This window comes from Plecotus auritus, assembly GCF_963455305.1.
Source record: "Plecotus auritus genome assembly, chromosome: 9".
In the NCBI taxonomy this organism is placed as follows: domain Eukaryota; kingdom Metazoa; phylum Chordata; class Mammalia; order Chiroptera; family Vespertilionidae; genus Plecotus; species Plecotus auritus.
Window position 1 is genome coordinate 44,658,845 of NC_137783.1, and position 19,471 is coordinate 44,678,315.

General features: G+C 54.3%; 1 protein-coding gene across 1 annotated transcript; it reads right to left on the reverse strand.

Annotated features, from left to right (window-relative positions):
- Window positions 1-14,484: 14,484 nt before the first annotated feature.
- PRF1 (perforin 1) lies at window positions 14,485-19,138 on the reverse strand. The gene is made up of 3 exons (XM_080643245.1): window positions 19,007-19,138; window positions 17,000-17,542; window positions 14,485-16,104 (listed from the first exon to the last, which is right to left on the reverse strand). Exons 1-3 carry the CDS (start codon window positions 19,018-19,020, stop codon window positions 14,976-14,978), a joined length of 1,686 nt encoding a protein of 561 aa, XP_080499371.1. The 5' UTR covers window positions 19,021-19,138; the 3' UTR covers window positions 14,485-14,975.
- Window positions 19,139-19,471: the final 333 nt, after the last annotated feature.

Sequence of the window (19,471 nt, forward strand, 5' to 3'; positions counted from 1 at the left end):
GTGCGCCTGGCTGCTGACTTGTCTTTAGTGTGGAGCGGGTGTTATAGAACTGATGCACGTTGGGGTCCCTGCTCCTCCAGAGTAAGGGCAAGTGGGTGGGTGAGTGGAGAGCATCTACCCCGAGGGGTCCCCAATCTCAGAAAGGTGGCTTTTTTTCTAGACATCCCTTTCCTTCTTTCACATTTCCAAGTGTGCCTTCCCACGTCACTCAGGATGCCCAGAGCTGTCATGCTGAGCCCTTCCTTGAAGAAAGCATCATCACAGGCGAATTCACACTAAAGTGTGAAGGACTGCTATATCCAGGGAAATGAAACAAGGTGGAATTTCAGGGGCTATGAAGGAGGGTGGACCTCAGCCTCCATTTTCTCCCCCTACCAGGTTCTGCTGGGCCCTGCAGGGCCTGGATGCGTGACCATTTGCACTGGGCAATGGGTGTGTAAAGAGGCAGTGGGGGGAGTGAGGCAGAGAGAGCACTGACCCTGGCTCCCACCCAGGCTCTTCCAGGATTAGGGGAACAAGGCTCTGTGGGATGCAGTTCTGAGGTCCGCTGGGGGTGGTCAGAATGGAACTCAGAGGCCCCGTGGAGCTGGAGTTGATCGTCTTTCCAGGCTGGGAGGGGGTCTTCGGGGCTTATTTCATAGCACGTCGTTATTTCCTATGATGATGCTTCGTGTGGTTTCTGAATGCAAGTGTAGAGGTGTGAGCACCAGGGCGTGTGCGTGTGTGCGTGTGTGTGTGTCAGTTCTCACTTCTCTGCCTGGAATCGGGGTCTTCGTGGGGATGCACAGGAGTGGGTGGTTTGTTCATGGGTGTGTCCCCCAAGCTCCCTGCCTGCTCCAGCCTGTGGAGGGCGTGTGGCAGTGACAGGGACAGCGCTGGCTCACATTGCAGGGCTCCTCTGGCCAATGGCATCCACAGCTCTGACACACGAGTGGCGTTAGGACGGCGCCTGACCCACCGTGAGCACCTAGTCAGTCTCTGCCCTTGCTCAGCCATAGTCCCCCACTGCTCACCCACACGTCTTGTCTAAAAACCACACAACTCTTAACAAATGTGTATTCCTGTGTAACCCAACCCCCTCTCAAGATCTACAACCTGACGTGGGTTATGTTTCATGTTAAGATTTGTAAACAGTCCCTCAAAGGACATCGTCAAACACACATCTTTGTGTAGGTGTGGTTAGCGCTCCTGGGACTGCGTGCTACTGAAAGTGGCCCCAGCAAATGAAGGGACAGTAAACATGGTCAGTGGAAGGTCTCATGGGAGCCCTTGGGAGGGAGGCAACAGGGCTGGGACGGCTGGACTCGGGAATTGGCCTGGAAGCCCTCGGTGACATCCACGAGTGTGCACCGCTCTGACCCCCAGGAGAACCCGCCACAGAGAATGGTTGACACAACCGCCAGCTACTGCACCTTGGGATCTCAGACCGTGCTTTCCGCCAGCGTGCTCTCTCCTCAGTCACCACTTCAGACGAGGACTGAGCTCAGTGATTCCTGCCCAGCCCTGTGCTCCTGCAGGCGGCAGCTCAGCTCGTGTGGAGCCTCCCGTCGGTCTGCCTCGAGGTCCTAGAGCCACGGGCAGTGTGGGGCTCTTCTGAAGCCCTCCTGCCACCGTCTGTTCCCTCCTTCACCCTTCCCAGAAGGCTCCCCAAATGCATCTCCTGCACATCGAATCCCACCCTGGTGTCTGCGGCTCTGAGGACCTGAACAGCACACCCTCACTCTTGCCTGGACCTCGCTGGGCGGCTGCTGTGCCCTCTCTGATGAAGGTCAGCTGCCTCTGTCACTGCTTAGGGAAAGTGACCGCCCTGTTTCCAATTTCATACGTTGTCATTCTCCCCAGATGAAGTCACCTTTCTCCCTCTCACCCTGTCCCCCATCTCAAGGGTGGGGCCACCGATCCTGTGTACTGTGACCCTGTGGTGGAGGGGTGGGAAGAGAGGACAGAGGGTGTTGTAGGGAGCGGGGTCAATACCCCCACATCTGCCTATGGTGGTGCCAACCTGGTTATTTCCTAAGTAAAGGGATCGCCCTGTTGAGAGGTTTTTGAGATGCACCTTTATTTGTCCTGAAATGTCTGTTCAAATAGCAGTTATTGAACACACTGCTTTCCAACGCCTGCCCGCACTGCCTCTTACATTTTTAAAAAAGTTCTTGCCAATTTTGTGGTTCAAAATAGAATCTCATACTTACTTAATTTTATATTTCTTTTAAATGAGTAGTGAGGCTGAACTTCTTTCGTGTTTATTGGCCATATATATTTTTCTTTTATAGGTTGTCTGTGTCCTTGGCTGACTTTTTTTTTTATTGACTTGTAAAGATGGGGACACTTTATTTCTTATCTACGTTGCATTATCATTAGCTTTAAAATATCACCAGACACGTGTGCTCCCTCAGAGTCTGTCCTCTCTGAGCCTCTGTGCCCCAGTGTGCCCCGCAGTGGCCCTGCTGCCAGACCAGTAATAACCTTTGCTTGTTTTACTACGTTCTCTATTAGAGCACTTGCCTTGTCAGACACTCATCCACCCATTCAGCATGCCAACAACACACAGGTGAGTATCATGGTCCCCATTTGCAGGTGGGATACTGAGGCCCAGCGAGTGTCTGATTGCAAGCTGTAGCTCATTCCAGAGGTGGATGTCGGAGCCAGCTCTGGGTGCTGGAATCCTCTGAGTTTCCATGATGGGGGACAGAAATGTCTGCTTCGGGAAGAGTGTCCTTGCTGTGGCGGGTTGGGGAGGGGGGCGCGAGGGGAAAGCATGACTACTTTGAAAACCCTCCCTCAAGGTCTTGTGGTTCTCGGACTCGATGCTGTTCAAACCCCCGTGTGCTTTCAAGAGGTTGCCCTCAACACCCACAAGAAAGGCCGTTTCCTCTGAGTCACACGGATAGATTATCTATGACGTGGGCCTTTTAAGTTTCACTTTGTACTTCTTCTTGGCTTATTCTTTCCTTTTCCTACCATCCACCCACCTCACCCATCAACAAACCCTGCGTGACAGCGTGTCTACGCAGCCCAAAAGCAATTTTCATTCTTTCTTTGAACTAAACGAGGCCATCTTCTGGGCTGAACGAAACACCAATAGTTTATGAAAATACCCATTTCCCCATTCCCACCCCGATGTTTGAGGTCACCAGTCTTCTAAATTTTTGCCAATCTGATAAAAAAACCCATCTTTTATTTTTAACTTAATGTGACTTTCTCAATTACTCATGAAATGGGACAGCTTTTCATATTTTTATTGGCCACTTGGATCTAATCTCTATATACTTGCTTGTTTTTCTACTGGGTTGCCTTTTTAAATTAATAGGCATAAATTTTTGTACAATTTGTTTCATATATAGATATAGATATACAGCCAAGTCTTTCTACCAGTTTGTCTTGTAACTTTTTTGTTGTTGTTAATCCTCACTCAAGGATATTTTTCCATTGGTTTTTAGAGAGTGGAAGGGAGAGGGAGAGACACAGAGAGAGAAACATTGATGTGAGAGAGACACATCAATTGGTTGACTCCCATATGTGCCCCAACCAGGATCCGGGATCAAGCCAGCAACCAAGGTACATGTTCTTGACCGGAATTGAACCCGGGGCCCTTCAGTCCGCAGGCCAACGCTCTATCCACTGAGCCAAACCAGCTAGGGCTGTCTTGTAACTTTTTTAGAGTGCACTTTGTCAGAGAGAAGTTATGTTATTTTGCAATCAAATGAATGCATTTTGTATTTTATGTCTTGTGTAAGCAGATCTTCCCCACCCGAGGTTAGATATCCATTTCCTATGTTTTCTTTGACTACTTGCACAGTGTTGTCTTTTATGTGAGTGCTTTAATTCATCTGGGATACATTTTTATGTGTGAATGACATGAGGTGGAGAATACAGTTTTTTTCCAAATGGGTATCCAGTTGGCCCCACATTATTTACTGAATTCCTTGAACTACAGCCTCATCATTAGATCCCTGTGCACACATGGGTCCGTAGAATAGACATGTGGTTGTCATTGCCCAACATCCACTCAATTCCGGGGACCATATCTGACTTGTGTCTCCCGAGGGGAGGTTATGTCCTTGTCAGCTGGGCTAAGTTTCTCCCAAGGGTTTTGGAGAGAATCTGAAGAATGCAAGCTGAGTGGTCAAAGCCACCTGCTGCCCCCTCCTCCCCTGGAAGGGATGCACTGGGGGGGGTGCGGTGTGTGTGTGTTTCTGTGGAAGCCCTTAGAGGAGGGTGGGCCAGGGGGTCTATGAAAGCATTGGGTGGAGGGGGCTGTGGCCGTGTGAGATGACCCACTCCCCGAGGTTGCCTGGGTCTCTCCATCTCTCCCTTCTGTGCCCGGCTGGTCCATTCTGACTGGCCCTTGTCCCACCTGCCTTGGATCCTCATCAGTGTACTGGCTGGCATTCTCTCTGCCGGGTCCACTCTCTCCCTGGCTGAGGATAGCAGGATCATGGCTTCATACAGACATTTTCCAGGGACGGGTTGCTGAGGAGGAAAGTCGGTCCCAGCAGGACGTTGGTGGGGAGAGGGACGTGGAAGGCCAGCGCACGGGCTGTGGTGGGCTGTTCTGTCCCCGCGGCTCCACGCACAGCACCGTCTCTGTGGGTGTTTCTTGAATGAACAGATACTACTGAGCATCTAACAGGGGTCCTCAAACTTTTTAAACAGGGGGCCAGTTCACTGTCCCTCAGACCGTTGGAGGGCCGGACTATAGTTAAAAAAACAACAACTATGAACAAATTCCTATGTGCACTGCGGGCCCGGGACGAGTCGGCTGCTAAGCAGGACAGGCAGCGGCACCCGGCGGGCCGGATAAATGTCCTTGGCGGGCTGCATGTGGCCCGTGGGCCGTAGTTTGAGGACCCCTGAATGTGCCTGACAGATTGATTCATTCCTCCAGCCTCAGTTTCTTTGTAAAGTGGAGTGTACAATGCTCCCCCGCCCTGGACACCCTGGAGCATGCGCAGGCCTCCCCAGCTGTCTCTGGGATCTGAGGCAGGACAGGTGTCACCCCGTGAGCAGGGCCCTTTTCAATGCTGCTGTGCCTTCCTGATTGTGGCATTTCCACATTAGATCCTCTCCCACACCTGGGCGCACGTGTGATCCGAACCCCTGGCTTAGCTGTTAGTGCGTCTAGGCGATACCTGAGGAACGGGGGACTCAAGGGAAGCCTTAGCAAGGAAGGTCACTTGGCAAGTGAGGGTGTGGCCCACCGCACACATCTGGTGTGGGAAAGCCTTGGACGTGTGTGCACTCCAGATGGTACCAATCAGGGCTCCTGCCCAGTGTCGTTGATGCAACAAAGACAAGAAACAAACAAATGCTTGTTGGGGGACATAATTAGGGAAGAAATGACCAGAACTTCTAAGTCATTGAACCTCCTAAAGGAAAACCCTAGTGGTATTTTCCTATACACTACAGATGATAGCCGAGAACAAACTACTGTACCACCCAGCTGGGGTCCCTGCGGCACCTGCTGAGATAAGAATCACGAGGGATCACGTACGGTTTATAAGCCAATTTGCACGGTTGGCTTAATAAGCACACCTGCACGGTTTCAATGGTTTCCAAAGGACTTGCGGGCAGATTGGGTTCTTCACAGAGGTATAGGATCCCTGCCATCTCGTTTGCCCTGTGGGTTTGTGCAACAACCGGAGTTTTGTTTTGCTTTTAAAATCACAAACAGATGTTTATGTTTAGACTGTGGCTCCAGCTTAAACACAGGCTTTTCTATTTCTCTTCTGCCCAGCTCCCTGTTTAAGGGGCAGGAGGGGCCCCTCCCCTGAGCTGCCTCTAGCATCTGCTGCCCCCTCAGCCCGGGCTTCCAGGGAGGGAGGGCCCTGGGAACGGAAGGGAGTGGGGCCCTTGCTAAGGAGTGGGGCCTTCTGGGCGGGTCTGCATGCCTTGAGAAAGCCCCTCTCCTTCCTGCCTGTGGGGCCTCACCTGCCAGCTGAGGTGTCAGAGAGGCAGAGAGGAGGGTCTGCATGCCAGCTCGGGGTCCGCAGCGCGTGCTGCTCTGTGAGCGCGCGCTCTTACTTTCCCCGCAAGCTCCTGGCAATTGCCAGTCCAGCCTCCCCACCCTCTGCTGGTTCACTGGCCGCAGAACCCCTGGTGTGAATCTCACCTTCCCAGCACTAAGCAACTGGGCAACTTGGTAAGTAAGCTATCAAACCTTTCTTTGCTTCAGTTTCCTTATCTGTAAAATGGGGCTCTTAGGACAATTAAATGAAATAATGCATTTTTCCAGGGCCTGTCCCACGGTGGGCACTGAAGAAACGGCAGATAAAGGTGAGAACCAACAAGAAGCCCTCAAGTCCCATTCTCACTTTGACACGTATGAGTTTGTGCCTCTTTGGCACAAGTCTGAGGGCGGGGCACCTGGGCCGGCTCTGATCCGAAGTCCCTTCCTTCAGACACAGGGGCTCTTCATGCTGTGGGTCCTAAACTGTTTTGAGGTCAAAGGGGCAATAGTTGGGGTGCAGTTGGCTTTTCTGTATGGGGGACAGGTAGTGGTGGGGGGCTGCTCCCGGGGAAGGGGTAGGTGAGGAGGGGAGGAGCCAGGAGCTTTCCTTCCAGCCCAGCCTCTTCTCAGGAGCAGGACTCCAGTGCCCACATACCGCCACCCCGCATCTCCCTCCTCCTTTCCTCTCCAGTCCCATTGTCCCTCCACCCCCACCCCAGGCCAAACAATCAGTTCTCAGTCCTGTTAATTAGCTTTGGTCCCACAAATGTTTTCCTGTTTGTGATTTCTCTTTTCAGATCAGGCTTGGTGGGAATTCTGAGATAAAAAGGCCATGGCTCCTACCGTGAATGGGCTCATAGTCCTCTGTGTATGTGTGTGTGTGTGTGGGGGGGGGGGGGCAGTGTATACATGTAAACATTCATTCATTCATTCATTCATTCATTCATTTATTCAACAATGTTTATTGAGCACTTACTCTGTGCCAGGCCTGGCCCCTGTTAGGGCCGATGGGGACAGTGATGAATAAGACAAAATGAGATAGTCCACCAGGCAAGAGGACCCCAAGGCCCAATAACAGGTGCCCACCCATTCAGCTTTCTTCTTGCTCCCTAACCTCACTGGCTGGTGACCATGGATCCATGATCAAGTCCTGATTTGACAGGTGGAAAGGTAGGGACAGGAAGGCCAAGGCAGAGAGGGTATCTAAGAAGGTAAGAGTAGGCTGTGGAAACAGGTGGTTTCTCAAAAGGTTAAACAGAACTGCCATATGACCCAGCACTCCCAGTCCTAGGAGTATGTCTGAAGGGAGTGAAAGCAGGGACTCAAATGTTTCCTGGTGCCTCAGTGTTCATAGCAACATTATTTGCCATAGCCCAAATTTGGAAACCACCTAAGTGTCCGTCAATAGATGAGTGGATAAGCAAAATGATATTGCCACACAACAGACTATTACACACCCATGAAAAGCAACGAAGGCCGACACATGCTCCAGTACGGATGGACTTGGAAACATTATGCTAAGTGAAAGAAGCCAGGCCCGGAAGACAAATGCAGGGTGGGGCAAAAGTAGCTTTACAGTTGTTCTAAATTGTATGGAAAACGATACAACAATTAATAAACAGCAATACAAGAATGAACTCTGTTTAGCATACTCATAACCGTACCCTATTTTTGCCCACCCTTGTGTGGTCTGATTCCACATATAGGAGGTGCCTGTAATAGGCAAATTCTTAAGGATGAAAAACAGAATAGAGCTTACCGGAGGCTGGTGGGGGTGTGTGTTAGTACTTGTTTAACGGCTGGAGATGATGAAAACGTGTCAGGAGTATACAGGAGTGATACTTACACAGTACTGTGAATGTATTTAATGAACTCACACTTACAAATGGTTACAATGATAAATACTGCACTCTGTATATTTTATCACGTTTTTAAAAAGTGAGTGGCAGGGTGGCATGGGAAGACGGCTCCTCTTGAGAGCATCCCCTAAAACGGGTCCCTGTCAGCCAGGTGAAGGCCTTGTGTTGAAGGTGGTGGTGAGGACGATGGAGGAGAGACAGGGCGCAGTACACTCCCCACATTCAGGAGTCAGTGCGGTCTGGTGGAGAAGGTGCAGACAAAGGGGAGGGGAAGATGCTCAGTTTTCTGTATCTCTCATGTCCACAGCGGCCCGAGTCCCTCCACGCGTAGACTCGTTGGGAGGATTAAATGACCGGATACACGAACAGTCCTTAAAGCACTACATTAACCGTTCAAGAAATGTTATTTCTTTTTTTTCTTCTTTTGTAAAAATGTTTTTATTGATTTTTAGAGAGAGAGGAAGGAAGAGGGAGAAGAGAGAGAGATAGAAACATCGATTGGCTGCCTCTTGCATGCCCCTCCCACAGGGGATGGAGCCTGTGACCTGGGCATGTGCCCTGACTGGGAATCAAACTGGTGACCTCTTGGTGCATGGGACAATGCTCAACCACTGGTCATCACCGCCGGGAAATAGACGTGATTTCTTAGTATTTCGTTGGTGGTGTCAGTGAGAGAGAAATAATGGAAGTGAAGAGGCAAGGCAAGGGAGCGAGGTCTCTCTCAACCACTCCCACTTAGGAAAACGCTTTACAAAATAAAAACCCTCGAAGTGCCACATTACCACGGAGAGGGAGAGGCCTGGGTGGTACCAATGTCCTCCCTTAATGACCACCTTCCGATGGTGGAGGGCCTTGACGGAGGAACCAGTCCGAAAGGTGATGCTGCCTGTGAGTAGAGAGGAACGGGAGACCCAGACATTTGCCTGGAGGCCACTTCACTGCACAGCGGGTGAGTGCTGAGGGGAATTCGGGTTTCCAGGGGAAAAGCCATTGTCCTGCCTGGAACTGATGTCACTGCCTTTTTAAGATGAAACCAGGAACCAGCTGTTGTGGAGATTGACTGTGAGCCCAGATGTGCACTTGGAGCCCCACAGTAAACAAATTCTGATTATACCTGCAAAACAACAGCTGTGCTGGTTCTGGCCCCAGGGTCATGTACCCTGGCCTTTGAGAAGAGAAAGGCAAATGGGCTTCTTCAAGCATCAGGACAGCGGTGCCTGCCTGCTGAGCAGATTCACGCTGTTGGTCCATTCAGCCACGGCTGCTAAGGGCCAGGCCTAGATGCGTATAGAATCGGGGCCTGGCCCCTCTGAGTGCAGCGGTGCAGAAGTCTCTGTTCTAGCCCCTTGTTTTACAGCTGGGGTCTTCAGGGGGAGTTTTATGTGATTACAATGTGCTAAGGAATGGATGGAGTTGGGGCTCAGTCTCCTATCAAAATCCAGGCTCACATAAAGCTCTCTATGGCTAGTCTGGGGTGTGTGTGTGACCGGGTCATGTTATCTGTGGGCTGGGCTTCAGTCTTTGGCTGCTCATGAGGGTCCTGTCTGTGAGGGGGTGGGTCTCTTTCTGGGTGACACTAACCCTAACCACCTGTGAGAATCTCACCTGTGCCCCGGTCTCAGCCGCACCAGACATACCCCCATCCCAAGCAGTGGAAAGCCAGGCAGACAGTCTGCCCTGGCCGGTGTGTGGCCACCTGGGCCATGGAGGTCTTGGCTGGAAAGGACCTCATCAGGCAGCAGGGGCGTGAGGGGGAGAAGAATCCATGAGCAGGTGAAGGTGGTGGGCCTGGCCCTTCTGGGTCACAACCTTCCTAGGCCAAGTGAGCACCAGCTGTGGCCAGAGAAGCAGCTTCCCAGCTGGAACCACGTCCACCGAGAAATGAGAGGTCAGGTGGGTAACACCGAAGAGGCTTCCCTCAGCCCTGCGAGAGGTTCTCGTTTCTGTGGTCCAGCCCAGCCCCATGCCACCTCTACCTGGGCAGTGTGTGTCCCCTCTGTGACTCTTTCTGGGTGTCCCCTCTGTGGTGGCCTGGACTGGAATCAGCCCAGTGGTTCTTCTGCCCAACCAAGTCTGAGGTGGGGCCAGAGATTTATGTACACAGAATCCCTAACCACGACCAGGGCTGGACGTCACAAGGAGGCAGTGTAACACAATGGCTCATTTCTTCCACATGCAGAACAGCTGCCTCCAGAGGCACTGAGCTCTCTGACTCTGGGAGAGTTTGAGCAGAGACTAGAAGGCTCCTTGGTGGATTTCATTCATTCATTCGTTCACCCATTCAATCATCCATCAATATTTTTCAAGCATCAAACTTATACCAGATGCTGGATTAATTGATTCAACTATGAATAAGATAGAAATGGCCTTTGGCCCTTGGGAAAGAATGGGAACTATAGGAGCAGAGTAGTAGGGGCCGTGACCTAGACCTGGCAGTCAGAGAAGGCTTCCTGGAGGAAGCCACATTTGAAGCTGAAGCCTGAAGGCTGTGGATGATTTAGGACAGAGGAGACAAGTTCCAGAAAGAGGAGGCAGCATGTGTGAAGGGCCAGAGAGCGCATGGCCCACAGAGGAACCAATATGCTCAGGGAGGCGGGGCTTAGCGAGGGGAGAACAGAGTGGAGAGTGGGGTCGGCATGTGTGTCATATTAAGAGGTTTGAGTTTCATCCCAAGAGCCACAAGGAACCATTGAAGGATTTTAAGCAAGGCAATGATGTGGTAAGATGTGCTTCTCAGCTGGTTTCCCCAGAGGCAGACCCTGAGACAGGGACTGGGTAGTTTATGTGGGAGGTGATTCCAGGAAATACCAGTAGGGGAGTGGGGAATTGAGACTGGGAAGGGAGTCAGCCAAGAGAGCATGTGTGGCCAAGCAAGTCATCTCTGTGGGTACTGGAGCTTAATCCTGCTGGGAACTCTGGGAGCCAGCACAGACTCTTCCTTCAGAGTTATTCCCCGTCAGGGGAGGGAGCTGGGGTACGAATAGACCACCTGCATGGGCCAGTGAGCACTGTTCTGGGCTGGGCAGGGCATGGGCACTTCCCCAAAGCCGTGATCTTCCAATGGGGCAGACAGAGTAGGCTGCAGTATGGGCCTTCAGAGAGAGATGCAGGGGCTGGCTTAGAGGGGGGGGGGCAGGGAACACGGGCAGTGTGTGGGCACCACTATGGCTATGGGGTGGTGAGGCAGGCAGGGCAGACAGGAGCCTGGAGATGAGTGAGGAGGCCACAGGAAGAGATGGTGGTAGCCTGGCTGGAGAAGCTGTGGTGATGGGCAGAAGAGGACAATGTCAGGATGTAGAGAAGGCTGGCCTTGGTGACAGATGTGGGGGAACGAAGAACGCTATAGAGGACTCTCAAAGCCACAAGGGGCTCCTGCATCTCCCCAAGGCTCTCCCTCATCTCCTTCTGCAGGCCCTCCCCTGCCCGCACACATCTGAGACACTGACCCAGCCCCCAGGCAGCCAGGGGCCAGACCTCAAAGACCACAGAGCATGTTTGAAGGCAGATGAAGGTGCTGCAGCAACTGCTTAAAAACACAAACTGGGCTGTCGTCAGCACCAGCCCAAGTCTTGGAAGAGATCACGTGGACCGTGTGCGTGTGTGTGTGTGTGTGTGTGTGTGTGTGTGTGTGTGTAGGTATGTGAAAATGAGAGAAAAGCAATTCAGCCAACCCCCTACCCCAATGTCACCCTGCCCCCACCCCCCATATCTTCCATTATGTCTCCCGTCTGGCCTCATGAGGACAGACGCTCTGTGTGGCTTCCTCACTGGCCGCCCAGGACTGGCTCACAGCAGGTGCTCAGTCTGTTGACTGATGGAACTGCGAATGGTCCCTGCCCTTCTGAGCTTCATGTCTTTAGGAGGGAGGTGCTGGAGACAGTGGAGTGGTGGTTCTAAAGACATGGGCCCACAAGGCGGGGGGAGAATGGTTGGAAAATGGGTGTGCATGTTGAAACAGGGAGGGAGAAGAAGATGGATGGTGTCATCCACCAGGATTTATAGTCACCAGCACTAGACTCCAAGTCTGAATGAAATAAGTAGAAAACCAATGACTAAGGTGGGGGGGTGTGCCCACAGCCGTGACTTGCAGGATAATGTCCCTTTTATGGGCCACCCTCCCTTCGCTGGCACCCTTCCCCTCTCTCCTGCCAGAACTTCCTGGAACTGCCTCCGGCATAAATGATCTGCACTCAGATCCTGACCTTTTGTGAAGAGACCCCACACCTGGGACAGGTGCATCCAACCAACAGACCCAGTCATAAGTCCTTTCCTAGTTACAGGAGAGGTGAGGGAAGCAAGAACTGGGCATTTTCGCCTTCTGGGTGGGGGAGGTGGCTGTTTCCCACCAGGACCCATAGGTGGTGTACCATCAGGGTCCCAATAAGAAGCTGTCTCAGTCCGTTTGGGTTGCTAAAACGAAACACCACAGAAATTTATTTCTCACAGTTCCGGAGGCTGGAAGTTCAAGATCAAGGTGCCAGCAGATTCCACGGGCCCACTCTCTGGTTCCCAGACGCTGCCTTCTCGCCGTGTCCTCACATGGTGGGAAGGGCAGAGGTCTCTCTGGGCCCCTTATAAGGGCAGTGATCCCATGTAATCACCCCCCAGAGGCCCACCTCCTCATAGCATCACCTTGGGGATTATGTTTTCAACATATAGATTTTTTTTTTGGGGGGGGGGGGGGACACCAACATTCAGACCTTAGCAGAAGCCAATGACATATTCAAGCAATACTAATTTGAGGGAGTTTGTTTATAAAGGGCCTCCTTACAAACGTGTAGGGGTGTGGGGAGGCATGAGGGACAGTGCCATTACTCAGGATTCACATGGGCAGAGCTGTTGCCGCCCCTAGGTCTGAAAGGATGAGGGGAGGGGCGGTTCCTGGAATCCAGGAAGAAAGAGAGAGTGCGCAGAGGTCCCCTGGAGAGGAAGAGGGACAGAGCGGACCCAAGGCCGCCTCACTGAGAAACACCGAGTGGAGTAAATGCCTAGTCTCCGAGCTCTCCCCTCCCTCCAGCCTCTGCCCACTGACAGGCAGGCTCGGATGGGTCAGCCTCCTGGGCCGGAGCAGGGAGGAGCAGGGCGCAGACCAGACCTGAGGGCAAATGGAAGGCATCTGGCACAGTGGAGAACTTCTCAGACAAACAGGGGCCTCAGGTGTGATAAAGTGCCTCCATGTCCATGTGGGGTGCTGGGTTTTGTTAGGGCTGAGGGCTCCATAGCAGCCCCTCGACAAGAGTGGGCCTTGGTCATCTCCTGACGTTTCCCCGCAAGCCAGCCTCTCTGAGGCCTGTTGTTCTCTCCAAAGCCGTGCTGGATGGAGTGCCAGGACACGAAGACACCTGGCCACTAACGTCGGTACCCACAGTTCCGTCCCTCTCCTTCTGGCCTCACTCTCCCTACAGGTAAACCAGGAGGGTTAACCAGACAACCGTTCAGGAGCCCTTTCAGAGCACTGACCTTCTAGAAAGGCTCATGGTGCCTGAGAAGGGAATAAAACAGATCGTCCTTTTGGGGAAACCAAGGCCTGGGGAGCAGAGGGGCTTGTTGGAGGTCACCGACCACGTGGGTACTTGACCAAGACCCCCATCGCTCGTCAGAGCCGCTCCCTCAGCCTGCCCGGGCCCTGCTTCCCCACCCAAGTTTATTTTCAAGTAGTGCAGCAGCCAGCGTGAAGTTTCAAGATTTCTCTCCTGCTCTTGTTTGTGTGTGTGGCTGTGAACGGAAACGTGTTCAGAACGGTGGTTTTAAACTGGCTTTTAGCGCTCACCAGTCCCTCCCATCCCACTTGAGGATTCAGGCTCCGTGTACTATCACTTTGGGGTTCACACAAGCCTCGAGGGGCTTAATTTATAGGGGGTTTCAAAGATAATCAGGAGGCCTGTGCCGGCAGCTCTGAGCCCCGACCACAGCCTTGCACAGCCTGCCTGTTCCTAGGCCTGTGTCCCAGGCACAGGAAACCCAGACCATTTCATTTTACATCAGACCCCAAGGCTCTGGCATTTCCTGCACGCTGACCAGGTAGCCCTCCGACACCTCCTGCTTGGACCCATGGCCCCCTCCTCTGAGACTGTGGGACAGGGGAGAGCTGCTCAGCCTCTCCATGGGTCCTGATGAAGCCAGAGTTTCCAAACTGATTGCTCCAGATCAATGATGGCCCTCATCCATGTTCTCTTTGGCTGGTCCCATGTTTTCCCACATCAGGCTTTTTTTTTTTTACAAGGTGAAACGAATTGTCAACAATTAGAAGTCAAATTGGGATTTCTGGTTACTTTAGGATCTAGAAGACTTGGCAGCACTGGGCTCACATTCCTGCCTGCAAATGTTTGGCCGGTGCAGAGCTGCAGCCTCCCCACCCCCTAGAGAAGACCTGGGCCCTTCAGTTCACCATAGTGCCCCCCTCCCCACCCCCACTCCCTATTGCCTCACGGCTGGGAGCTGAATGTCCATTGCCATGTGTCACCAAGTTATGCTGCTGTTTCTCAAATCAGAGAGTTATGAGGAAAGTAAAATATGTTGGGTCCCCACATTCGCAACGAAAGTGGAAAGCAAGTTCCGTATTGCCTGCCCGCCGCGGGGGTGAGCCGCCTGCCCCTTGGCAGGGCTGCTAGAGTAGACGTTTCTCTCCAGGGCTGTGCTGGTCCCCATCCTCTCCTCCGACACAGCGCCACCGTTACAGTTGTCTTCACGTCGCGTTTATTGGTTCTCTGGCAGGTTGTGTACACATGGGACAGGTCAAGAGAGCCCCTGGTCTGTCTGAGAGGCAAAGAAGACAGAACACAGAGGTGCTGGAGAGAAGGGCGAGGTCTAAAATGATGAAAAACCACCATGTTGGAAAGGGAAGCCCTTTGATGACACCAAGCAGCCTGGTGGGAGTGGCCTCCGGCCCTCTGCCCAGCTCCCGGCCTCACTGGGCCTGCGTAGCCAACGGCGGCCACGGCGCCCAGCAGCAGCTCGTTTCCTGGGCTCCAGAATATGGGAGAGCCAAGGCAGTTTGGACGGGGGTACTCAGGGCTGCCTATAAATCCCGCCACCTCACTGAGAAAGAAGGCGGGGGGAAGCCCATTTTCTCTCTGTCTAATGGGAATATGAAGATAGATAGCCCCTGGCTCCCTCTGTGAGAACCCCTTCAGTCCGGGCAGATAGGCCCTCTCAGGGCCCCGTTGTCACCACACTGCTCCACTTCGGTTTCCCGGAGGCTCCCCCAGAAGCCCTTGGGGCGCGTACTCCAGGCACATGCCCCCTGTCAGGTGAGGCAAGCATGTGACGTGGTACAAGAACTTCAGGTGACCGTGATGCAGGTTACACTCGACCCTGTGTCGGCCCGACTGTGGAGTCCGGTCACAGGTGCCAAGGAGATCATCGTCCCAGCCAGAGTCTTGGTCCCAGACTTGCACCCTCAGGGGGCCCCCTGAGACCAGAACCACGTCCCCAAAGTCCAGCTGTGTCATCCACTTGGGGTTGTTATCGTTCCACACCGTGCCTGTCCTCAGCTCCTGGCCCCCAAAGAAGACCTTCACGTAGGCGTCCGTGGTGGTAATTGTGTCTCCCCACAGACCTGTCGCCTGGAAGTTCATCACCTCTAAATGGGCCAGGCCCCTCTGCCGGGGACAGCAGTCCTGGTTGGTGACCGCTGAGCCGTGGCACACACACTGGCAGGGGTCACGGGGGCTTTTCTGCTGGCCCGGGCGGCAGGGCCGACTGCAGTCCTTCCAGCGTGCACGGTCCATCACATACTTGCTCACGGCCTGCCTCAGTGCCTCCCGCCGTGGGTCCTGCTTCTTCAGAAGCATGTGCAGCGGCACCAGGGTGTAGTCCACCAGGCCGGGTCTGTCCATCAGGGAGTTCACCCAGGCTGAGAACTGCTCGGGCCCCGCGTGTTTCCCGAACAGCAGGTCAGGCATGGCGGTGTGGTGGCCGCCTACCACTTTGGAATAGCGTTCCTGGTAGGTCTGGTGGAAGGACATTGTCATCTTGTGCTGCTTTTTCTTCTCCTCACAGGCCTTGAATTCCGATGAGGAGCTGGCGCGGCTGCCTATGCTGACCTCGGCCTCCACGGCCAGGCAGTCCCCCACCTCGTCGGCCGTGAGCCCTCCCAGGGCCAGCTCGCAGGTGCGCAGGGCGGTGAGGGCAAAGATCCTGCCGCCCAGCTCCATGGAGTGGGTGAAGTGGGTACCATAGTTGGAGATGAGCCTTCTGTAGTCGGGCTCGGTGGAGGCATTGAAGTGGGGGGGCAGGTCCCTGACAGCCCTCTTGAACTCGGGGTGGAGTGGCGGAGAGTGCACCAGGTGAAAACTGGGGAGTGGGGGGAGGAGGAAAAGACATCAGGTGGGCCCAGCAGAGGGTGGTCTGTCCTGGATTCCGTAACTCCCTCAAATGCCCAAGGTCACATATAAATGGCAGAGCTGGGACCCGAACCCAGGAAACCCACCCTGTCTATGCCTCCTCAATGACCTAGCTACTTTATCGAGGCATTTTCACTTTTCCTTTTCAAAATAAAGTTTTTCTTTCCTTTTTATTTTCTAATGATAAAAGTGATGATGCTGCAGCGAGGGTATTCCTCTAGCTTTGGACCCTAGTCCTGTGGTCTTCGTCTGTCTGTCCCGTGGTTTGGGCCCATATGCCTGGGCTGCTGACGACTCTGGCCATGCAGGCAGGAGGTGCCCTGACTCACTGTGGGGGAAAGGTGGCCTTCCAGTGTGAGGAATCAGGGCAGGTGGCTTGGGGTTGCCCATTGAGACCATGCATTTCTCAGGTGTGGACCTAGGTCCCTGAGGGCTGGTGCTCAGCACCGGAGCCCTAATCCCCAGCACGGAGCTTGGCAATGCAGGCATGAATAGTGTCTGAATGGTTGAAGGAGGCTCAGTGATGGGAGGGACCCAGCCAGGTCTCCTGCCCGCAGAAGGCTGGCAATGCCCAGAGAAGGGGTTGGGCACTCAGTAGGCCTGAAGGCACTCTGTTGGGGCTCTCAGCACAGCCTTGCCTGCTTCCTCTCCACTGTCCCCTCCCTGGGCTCTTCCAGGTCAGGGCCACCGGGCGCTGGACCACCTGGTGTGTGAGAACCCGGGCTGTGCTTTCCTCCTGGTGGGAGCAGCCTTAAGACCCCACTGTGCCTTGCCAGGGCTCCCAGACCACCCAGAATTCCCCAGAACGTTTCCAAGCCCCCCCTGTCATCACCCCCAGCGCTCACCTGTAGAAGCGACACTCCACTGTGTCTGTGCTGAAGCTGTACTTGTCCTGGTGGGTTTTCTCAGCTGCAAAATTGGCCTCTTTGGAGTGCGAGCCGGCCACGGCCACGCGAGCACTGGTGCTGGGCTTGGGGTTTACCTCCAGCCCCACCCGCCAGTCATTGCGGATGCTGGAAGCTGCATCCTTGGCCACAGTCTCTGTGGAGCTGGCCTTGGCCCTGACCAGATGGCGCTGGCAGCCTGAGCCCTGGGCTCGCCAGTCGGTGAGCGCCAGGGGCAGGCGCTGGCGGGCACCCCCTTTTAGGCTGTTGTGGCAGAGGGTGCAGGTGCCATCGGGCCGTAGGAAGCTCTCTGTATCCACCGGGAAGGAGCCTGAGCGCTTGAGACTGGTCACATCCACGCCCTCCCCCGCCAGCTCTGAGCCAGGCACCGCCTTGTGAACACTCTGGCACTCGGATCTCGCAGCAGTGTAGCAGGGGGCAGGGGCAGGCGTGGGCAGCAGCAGGAGCAGGATGCCCGAGAGGAGCACACGGGTGGCCATGGAGCTGTGGAGACAGGTTGTCTGAACTCCGGGAAGCTAGGGGCAGAGGTAAGGAGAATGGCTGACCCCTGCCCTCAACCGGATGATCAGGGCACATTGAATGGGGAGGGAATGAGGTATCTCTCAAGTCATCGAATGTCAGAGCCAGAATGGCCTTTACAAACCTGGTCTCCACATTGTACAGATGGGCCTAGAGAGGAGAAGGGACTTGCCCAGGTCACAGCCAGAGGAGCCCCTTGCTAAGATTCCCACAATTTAAGGCCTTTTGGGGATCCAGATGGATGGCTCTGTCCTCACAGTGGCTGCTGGTGGGGAGGGGGCTCTGTGTGCACAGGAGGGGAGCTGAGTGTAGCTGTAGCAGATTTGGGAAGGGACCTGGGGACTCTGGAGAAGACTGGATTCTGGAGAAGTGCCATTTGGGTCCTGGAACAAGCCATGTGTTCCAGGGCCCATTCCACCTCTCCCATTCTCTCTCTTTCCCACTAAGCCTTTAATGGAAATGGAAAAGAAAGAGGTGCATCAGCGTTATTCTCCCCATTCTCCCTTTGGGGCCCTCTCCCTGAGCCTCCTGGAAGAGCATCAGTCTACCTTCTAGAATAAAAGCTCTCCATAGGCACATGCCCTGAGATGCTGGGTGGGAGGGGCCGTCACGTTTGCTCTCCAGGCTCCCTGACACTCAGGCCTGCTTGTTCATCCCTCCCCGCCCCCGCCCCACCCCACGCTCCGTGGAGTTCTGCCAGCTACCTTTTCCCCACTGTCGGACAGCGATAAGTTAGAAGGTTCTTCCTCATTTGGAGGTGGCCCTGGAGTCTCACCTGGGCCTGCTTATGATCTGGACTCTCTCTCTACCTCTATGCAAATGGACTCCTGGGGGGCCGCTCCCCACCAGCACCTGTGGGGGGTGGGGTTGGGAAGGGGGGCAGTCTCTCTGAATCACCGGGATTGTGGAGAGCAGGACCTGCCCCTGCATTCCCTCTGTGCCTGGCCCAGAAAAGTGACTTGCATGGTGGGGGTCCAGGCAACACGCAGGCCCCAGGATAGCAACAGAACAAGGGGAGTCTTTCAAAGGCCCGAGGGTTATCCCATTCGGGTTATCCCATTCCGGAGGCCAGAGCAGTTCATACCCTCAATCCAAGGAGCTCAGCTCCCAATTGGCCCCCATCCTATTGTCTCCCAGGAAGCTTGTTTCCAGCTTTCTTAGAAGCTTTCGCTGTCCACATGTGAAGGGGTCTCAGAGCTACATATTCCAACCTGTTAATGTTATAGATGAGGAAACCAAGGCCCCGCATCAGTGCGAGGCTGCCCGGGGGGGTCCGTGACCAGCACAGTCTGGGACCAAGTCTCTCGTCTTACAGGTCACAGCACTTCCTGCCGCATCAAGCTCTTCTTCCAAAGGAGCAGCCCCACTCCAGCCCCCTCTGACCCCACCCAGGACTCCCAGCCTCCCGACCCCCGGCTTCCTCAGTACCTGGAGTCCTGCATTGAGATGCTCCCACACAGACAACCTCTCTCGTCACGGGAAGCTCCTGAAGTGGTGTCAGCCCTCCCGGCAAGCTCACCCTACAGCTCATCACCAGGCCACCTCTCACATCACTTCTGCTTCCTGCCCTGCCCCTCCAACTGTGGTGACACATCCCCCTCGCTCTCCCTCCCTCCCCACCAGCACCCACCCTGTCCTCACCTCCTCATCCGGCCCTGCTGACAGCCCTCAGGAAGCAAACTGTGAGGCCAGAGGCTCAGTCTCCAAGCAGAGCAGCCTGGGGCGTGGGGCCTGGGGCAACAGCAAGGCCTCTGTGGAGTGAACACAGGGGCCTGAGGACTTCCATGTTCCACTCTGGTGTTAGTGAACGGCCTGCAGGGCACTTCCCTGCCTCTACCAACAGCATTGCAGGCATGAGCCCTGGGGGGCGCTACAGAGCAGGAACTCCCAGCT